Raw genomic sequence first — 8,763 nt, 5'->3', positions numbered from 1 at the left:
ATCAATTATATGGTACTTTTTTAAATTCTAAATTGTCATAATATTTAATATTATTTTGATAGGTTAGAAACTTGGGTGACAAGTCAAACACGTGTCTTGACAGTCCAGCCCGACGAGATGACCTCCACAAGCCTGTGGGGTTGTACCCCTGTCACGGACAGGGTGGTAATCAGGTTAGTTTTAATTCAGAACATAACACTAAGTTAAAGATGAATACAAGAATGTTCCATATTAAGTTTAGAAGTGATAACAATTTTTAACTAATTTTTTTCCTAATACAAATTACCAGGTTTTACAGCAGGTAGCTAGTAACCAAACATGTTTGTTTGTTATTAAGAACAAAGCGACACGATGGGCTATTTTTTGCTCTGCCCACGCAAGTATCGCAAGCGAAGTTTTAGCGTTATAAGTCCTCAGACTTTTGAATTAAATCCCGATTTTATCAACATGCCAAAAGTTATTCTAATAATTAGAGGTCGTATCATGTATTAGATCGGAGTATAAACGTTTTTTTTAATAATGAGAATTCTTTATACTATACTGAATAACAAATCTCTTTTTCCTAGTTCTGGATGTTGAGTAAAGAAGGTGAGATACGGCGTGATGAGGCATGTGTGGATTACGCTGGCCAAGACGTTATTCTCTATCCTTGCCATGGTTCAAAGGGAAATCAGTTATGGATCTATGATCCAGATGTGAGTATATTCTTTCTTTCTGGCTGTTTTTGTTTTAGGGCTTCTCAGCCTAGTGATTAGCAAACCGGACTGCTGATACCAAGGTCCAGAATCTATATGTCGTGATGCCGCTGGACACATTCGCTACTTTAAGCTGTGGGTGCATTATAGATAAAATCCTTGTGGCGGCAGGCGCAGCTGCTGTCTTCCTTCTGGTCAGTAGTTCAGAATTGGAAACGCTGGGTGTATAGAATAAAGAAAGGCATAATTCCTGTTATTTTGTGGTAATTTACTTATCTTAGCGCTGCCAAGTTTTCAGAAAGCAAAGTTACACTGTCAAGTAAAGGAAGCATGGGATACGTTAGATGGAGTAATGTAGTACATATAGGTAACATTGCTACAGAGCACCAGCAGTCCGCTTAACGAAACTCATGAAAGGTTTACTTGGTGGTGTATAAATGTAATAATACCTTATGTACCCAGGGGTCCGCCTTATAAAGCGTGGACTTTTGAGATTTATAAAATTAACACTTTTGCGACCAAGGGTTCCATATGACTTACAGATGCAACTCGTGAAAGGCCCACCTATAGAAAGGTAATTCTTGAGGCCCAGCTAGAGATCCCAACACCTCTTGAGAAGTACAATGTACCAAGACCACCAGAAAGGGGGCAACAATACTATCAATTGAATAGAAACAAGCACGAAAAATGAATTTCAAAGCTGTGACTGATATATGTGCGGAATAAAAGGTACAGTAGAGGGATTTTTTTGTAATGTGAGTAATAATAAATGAATACTTTGTATTTTTGTGTTTGTAAGTTGTAAGAAAGTAAACTTTTAACTGACAAATTGTATTTGTGTGATTATTATTGGAGTGTCTTTTCAGCCGTTTATTTTTCGCAGGAGAACTGGATTTGGGGGGGGGGGCAATATCATTGTCCAAGGGTATTTATAGGCCTACGTACGCTACTGTTATGTTCAACAATGAACAATTATAGGTTGGTTATGAGTGCAACTAATCATTTTATTGCCCTGAAAGAGTGAGAGTGACCAGCATCTGTTTCCCGAAGCCAATGCATATCAAATGAACAACGTCACGTATGTATAATAATAACTTTGATAACCGGGTAACATTGATGCGATTTGTTCCCTAGCTTTCAAGGCAACATTGAAGTTTTTTCTATCCCACGTGATGCATTCTCGTGAAATCGCAGTAGAGAATTCATGCTATGGGAATAGAATATCTGACTACATGTGTCATTGTCATGTTCGGCAATGAATTATGTAGATACTAGTGAAAGAAAGAAACAGTTTTATTCGGGTTCCCCAAAAGATAAAGAAAGGTATATAATGAAATGTGTGTCAAACTGTACTGATGCTACAGTTTTCGTTCACCAGTTTCCATGCATGAAGACTGTACTGACATTACTCTTGCCTCAATAAAATTAATGTTACATTGTTAGATCTAGGCTTCACTAATAAGGCTTGGAGCTGATAATGTCAGCACAAATAACAAGTAAGTTGACGTAATCATATTCCTTGAATTAAATCCAGCTCTAATCAGTATGATTTAGACTTTAGCAAAGAGTTAAAATGTATTGTTTTCTAATGAGTTTCTACTGTGGCTTAGCAGTAGCTTAAACTTCATTTTTAGTCATACTAGGCCTATTTTAGATTTCCTTATTTAAATCTATCTCTTATATGCTGGTACAGTTACTTGTGCGTTAGGCTTATATTAAGAACGTCCATTACAGTCATTCTGTTTATTTATTATGAACTAAAAATAATTAATGTATATATATATATATATATATATATATATAGAAAATTTAACAGATCTAGATATATATTTTTACTGATTTTAGATGTGCAAAACACTAGCTATTTGACAAAATAATGTGTATTGTTGTAACGATGTTTTTTGTTGGCGAGTGTTTTGAAATCGTCTGGTGAAAATAATTCAAAATCCAGTGCACGTAGCGACAACAAATTAGTTTATTTCTTGTAGCTTGTACTTCTCAGCTGATCAATCAAGTAACTGAAAACAAAACACAAACACTTTTTGACTAATTAACTATGTATGCTTCACTGATTCACTCCACAAGTTTATTTCGCCAACTGACTGGCTCATCCGTATTTATAATCTAATTTTTATTCTATATATTTCACCAAGCCTCTCTGTCATTAAAATTCCCATATATTCTAGGACTAACAATGGTCTTAATGTGATGGATACACTGTTCTTTCACGAATGGTCTTTGTCACTGTAGTTCCTTTAACACCCCGTAACATTTTCTAAAATTTAAATCTGTTCATGACACATCAATGTTTTCTTTCGTTGATATAAAGGCTTCCTAGTGAGCGCGATATGCTTTGATATTCTGACCGGCGAAACTGAGATTATATTACATTATCTATTGATTTCCTTGTAGTGAAAACGTTGTATTTAATCATAATATAGTATTTTTCTATTCAAATATTTAAACAGTTCTCGCATGAACGCTCCCATCTGTCAATTTCGCACTTCATGCATGCAAAGTGCCCAGGCATGACAACATTTTCCATCGGCCAATTACAGAGCGAACACCGTTTGAGTTAGCCTTGTTATAGATACTCTGATTACCACGAGGTTGTACAGTAAACTCATTTATAATTAGAATGTTTAAAGTAGTTTAAGTTTGTTTGTTTTTCTGTTTATAATTAAAAATTGAGCAACATGATACTTTAGTGTTGAAAATGAGGAATTGCGGTTTTCTTTTAATTTGTAGAAACATCTACTTGTACACGGAAGTAGCCGAAAATGTTTGGAAATGTCAGAGGATCGACAGAAGCTGTTGATGCGAGAATGCAGCGTATCTGAGACTCGACAGATGTGGAAGTTTCAGAACTTTGACCCGTCCAGACCGACCCTGAGTCCCGTTTAGCAAGCAAAATTATGTTGCACTGGCCATCCGTGTGTTCTTTTAATTGTGTGACAAGTGTACATGCGTACGTGTCATTTAGTAACTTGTGGAAAGTATTATGTCGTGTTTTAAGGCATCGGCTTCTTTTGATGTGGCTCGCATACCGACTTGAATTAAATTTTCGCAAATTCCACGGTTAAATGACGTATATGCCAAAGTGCCTTTAGGCCTAAAAAAATCGAAAAATTCGTTGCTGTTGTTACTTCAAATGAGGACGATTAAAAAGTACTTTTGTTTTTCTATCTTATTTGCTAAAATAATATTTTTGACAATCGCTGTAATACAAATTCTTTCTCAGTTATAAGCATATTATTGCATACTCACGGACATTTCTAATAGAATGTTCGAAACAGTGCAAACTTTTCGCCTTTCTCGTAGAAAGACACACACTAATACAGACAAGTGTTTATAGAATACTTTTTTTTTTCAATTAAAGTGGTGAGAAGTTGGGTTGGTAGTTCAGTAAAACACATTTGTTTAAACTTTTAATTCTACGAAATATCTTGAGTCAGTTCGCTCGCCTTGGCCATTGGGATGTATCTGGCTTTTAATAGTTTTTGTCACGTCGAAACGTAATCACTTACAGCTATTCATATTAAGACTGAATATTGAACATATTATACAACAGAAATTATTTAACTGGTAGTGGTTAGGGATTTTTTATGTTTTGAAAATTAATAATTTACAAATTATTGTATGCTTTTAGCACTTGTTTACCGTGCCTCCAATTCTTATATTTCAATTCGTTTAATATTAATGTTTCAGTGAAAATAGGTTTGTTTGTTTTTTTCATTTTATAAGATGAAACTAAATAGATTGTTAAGCTGAAAAAAATCCCGCAAGCCTAATTTAATAATTAGATGCGGGATTATATATTGTTTGTTTGTTTGTTTTGAAGTTCGCGCAAAGCTACACGAGGGCTATCTGCGCTAGCCGTCCCTAATTTTAGCAATGTAAGACTAGAGGGAAGGCAGCTAGTCATCACCGCCCACACCCAACTCTTACGCTACTCTTTTTACCAGCGAATAGTGGGATTGACTGTCAAATTATAATGCCCCTACTGCTGAAAGGGCGAGCATGTCTGGTGGGACGGGGATTCGAACCCGCGACCCGCAGATTGCAAGTCAAACGCCCTAACCACCTGGCCATGCCGGGCCTGTGGGTGTGTTATAAGAATGACAGCCAACCACGTACCGTGGATGGTGGGTGGTAAGTATTGCTGACTGAATCTCTTCTCTCCGGTCAGTATTTCAAAATTAAGTATTTCAAATAGCCTTTAGTATCTTTGCCATAAACATGAAGTGTATATGGGTGGAATAAGGGATGATGTTGATGTTAGTTACTGTAATCTATAATTACTCGTCAAAGCTGGACAAAGTTCTTATAGAGATGGATGCTGCTGACCGACTGTTTTTCTCCTGGTCAGTAGTTCCAAATTAGGGACGGCTGTGCTTGAACCCTAAGGATCTCTGATCTACCCATGAACTTGTATATCCATATGGAAGTGGACTTTTCTAAGTTCTGAGTCTAGTGTTATATTCCACAGATCATAGTTACAAAATGTGACTGATCACTGTATAACGTGAGCACGTTCCGAATAAACTCTTGACTAATATTCTGGTTAAGAATAATAACCCGTGTAATCAACGCCATACTTCTTAGTATATGGTAATAGAAGTTCGTCGAGATTAACTGTTAACGAACTTTGCAGATGCGTAAATGTACCGGTTCTGTTTTGTTACTTTTTAAAATATCGGTTAAAATTTCTATTGCATCTTGGTTATACTGACACGAGTTTTCCACATTAAAAAAAACAATGAGTGCAGATATTGAAACAAACTGACGTAATTACGTTGATGTTCTTACCACATCTTTTCATTTTAAGGCTTGGAACAGTAAATCCTCTGATGCATTTCGTGGTCAGTAACTAAAAGTAGACCAGAAGGAACGTGCTTTAAGTCTCCGAATTCTATGCGTTATACTGTTTAACACGCCAATGTACGTTCACGAAAAAAATAAAGTTCTTATTTTTTCTCTGTTTTTTTTTAATCCTTTATGTGCTTGAGATTTTTGGGTCAACTAGTTTGGTAAACTATCTAGTAAAAAACATAAATAATGTTACGTGTTGAGAGATTAAATAAATTATTTGAAAGCGTCTTTACTAAATTTTTATTTTGTTCTTTTATACGTTGTATTTTCTGTATCTACACTTAGTCTTAACATAGTTTCTTGCCAGAAGCTTGCTTTCATTTCTCACATTAAGCAGCTTCGTGTCAAGTGTACAAGGACACTGAACATCCTCCGTGTCCTCTCTTCCATCCTCTGTGGCCTGCTGTAGTATGGATCAAAGCTTGGTAGTATACTGTAGAGAAAGTTGCAAACTGCGGAGGAGAAGAGGAGATTCACGAAACTCAGTGTACAAACTCTGGACTGACGAAGTGCGGAAAGCCCCCATGCAGAACCGAAGCCCCAGATGATGTACAGCGTCCAACATCTTCAATGCAGAGGGCCTGGCAGAACCATAAACCCATAGTCCAGCTTGAATCGTATGTAGGCACGATAGATCTTGAGCATGGAACATCTATCCGCACCCAAAGATGTGGAAGAGAGGCCACAGAGGATGGAAGAGGTGGAAGAGATCCCACCTGGGGTTCCTTCCTCGGTGGGCTGTGCTCTTTCGGAATAGATGGTCTGCCAATCCTCCTTTTGGTCTTCGTACCCGGGCACAGCTGACTGAATTGAGTCTGACATTGGATGACGTTGCTGAGTCCAATGATCAGCCCATCCCGCCAAGGCTCATTACCATACCCCACCTGTGACCTTTTCTTTGAGTCATCTGAAGGTGGATACTCCAGATTGGAAGTACCGTCTTTTTTTTGCCGAACATCTTTTGAACCATTCTTCTGTTTCCATTTTTACGGATGGTTCGAAATTGAGTGATTTTATGGACTCTGCCATGGTTTGTTGTGGCTCGATGATTGATTACATAATTCTCTCTACAGTTTCTGTATGCCATTTCTCTTGCCTTGGATCACGTAGGAGCTTAGTAGTACACTGACTGTACTATTTACACAGAGTCTCTTTGATCTCTTCTGGCCCTGGAATCGCTTAACCTGTTTTCTTAGAGATTTTGAAACAGTTGGCTCACTATCATCTGTTTCTATCCAGTTTTTCTAAATATATGGTCATGTCGGTATTCTAAAAAACGAGCATGCTAACACCGTAGCTAAATCTGTTTGCTCTGGTGCTGTTACAGCCGCACCTGTCCCATATATGGACTATGATCCTATGATCAAGGCCCGACTTCACACCAATTGGCAGTGGATTTGGGGTGAACAACTTTATAACAAGCTTTTCCGGATTACACTCACTGTTGTTGTTTGGCCATCTAGTTTCTCTAAGGATCAGAGGAAGTTGTCTTGGCTAGGCTACGCATTAGCCACAGTTTTTTTAACCCATAGTTTTCTTTTATGTGGGACTGATCCGCCAATGTGTGGCCTTTGTGACACTCAGGTCACAATTTCCCACATTTTACTTTCGTGCCGCTGTTGCGAACGTCAGCGGCGGCACCATTTTAGACATGTATTATCTAAGAGTTTACCCCTAACATTGGACGGTGTCATTGGTGATGGTGACACTGTCCAACTTGAATGTGTTTTTAGCTTTTTGCGGGTCATTGATCTTTTTACTTCTATTTAGTTATTTTTACCTAATTTTTGGGTACTGTTTCGCTTTTAACTTATTGCCCCTTTTTTTTTTTACATTTTATTGTATTTTACTTGCGGCATTTTTACTGGTTGTTTGGTGCAGATAGCCTTGCTGCTTTGCACCAATAAATGCCAACCAACCAGAAGCAAGTTTATGATGAAATATCTTCATCTAATTTAGAACCTTTTTGTTAGTTAACAAGTGCTGTGCTTCACTGTGACATCTAGAAAATGTTTTTAACTAAATAAAACACCTGTTGTAGAAACAAATTCTTGAAAATTTGAAAAAATAAAAATAAGGCCGTTTTCTGCTCACAACTTCAATATTAAATAGGAGGAATTTCCTGAATTGCGACGCGCGTTTAATTAAATTCAAGAGTAAACTATGTTCTTCATTTATGGAATGGCCTGTTGTGTACTTTTTGTGACTGGTTTCAAAATAAAAAGTTCCAGTTGCAGCTGGTTTAAGTCTCAAATCCGACAACACCATAAGAAACTGTAAATTACGTGCCTTACTAAAAGAAGCGGAACTACCAGTATTATCATGCAAGAATTGCGTGTGTTGTGGCTTTAACATAGAATATTGCTTGTATTCAAAACCTCCCTCATCAGTATCTTGACTTTAGTTAGCATATTAAATAAATAGTTTACAAAATGTACGGTGTGTGTGCTTTTTTGCTTTCCCTCTTTCCAAACTGCACAGACAGATTCTCATTCTTGTCTCTACACTTGTCGAAATAGAAGAAAACAAACAAAAGTTATGTAGTTTCCCATAAGCGCCTAACTGAATAATATCGATGTATTTGTCACCACGTTAAATTTAATACTGTTACATACTTAAAGCATGCGTAGAAACTTTCGCACGGTTTGTTTGTTTGTTTTGGATTTCGCGCAAAGCTACACTAGGGCTATCTGCGCTAATATAGCAGTGTAAGACTAGAGGGAAGGCAGCTAGTCATCACCACCCACCGCCAACTCTTGGGCTTCTCTTTCGCCAACGAATAGTGGGATTGACCGTAACATTATAACGCCTGACAGGGCAAGCATGTTTGATGGGACGGGGATTGGAAACCGCGACCCTCAGATAGCAAGTCGTGCGCCCTAACCACCTGGCCATGCTGGGCCTACTTTCGCACGGCTAACAGTTTAATATATTCTGTAAACCCAGTAATTGCATTTATTTTAGTTAACAAATAACATTTTGATATAAATGTTGGAAGTATCCTATACTTTACAAAATTTAAAATTCAAAAACAGCTAAAATGGGATAGAAAAAAATGCATCATAAAAAAGAAAAACAACATTTCGCCACTGTTAATGTGGCATCATCAGGTGATGACTTTAATATATTAGTTCGTCAAGAAATTAATGCCGCTTTTTTTAGATGAAATAACCCAAACAACTTATATATCAAAACA

At 37.2% G+C, this 8,763-nt stretch overlaps 1 protein-coding gene across 1 annotated transcript in view; it reads left to right on the top strand.

Annotated features, from left to right (window-relative positions):
* Positions 1-3,880, top strand: part of LOC106465717 (putative polypeptide N-acetylgalactosaminyltransferase 9) — a 49,998-nt gene extending 46,118 nt beyond the window's left edge. The window contains exons 10-12 of the mRNA XM_022393635.1: positions 61-173; positions 567-695; positions 3,444-3,880. Coding sequence (XP_022249343.1) covers positions 61-173; positions 567-695; positions 3,444-3,599 — 398 coding nt within the window. The 3' untranslated portion in view covers positions 3,600-3,880. The remainder of the gene's footprint in view (positions 1-60; positions 174-566; positions 696-3,443) is intronic.
* The last annotated feature ends 4,883 nt before the right edge of the window (positions 3,881-8,763 follow it).

Source organism: Limulus polyphemus, unplaced genomic scaffold, assembly GCF_000517525.1.
Source record: "Limulus polyphemus unplaced genomic scaffold, Limulus_polyphemus-2.1.2 Scaffold2028, whole genome shotgun sequence".
NCBI lineage: Eukaryota > Metazoa > Arthropoda > Merostomata > Xiphosura > Limulidae > Limulus > Limulus polyphemus.
The sequence above is the reverse complement of the archived record's forward strand: the minus strand, read 5'-3'. Positions and strand labels throughout refer to the sequence as shown.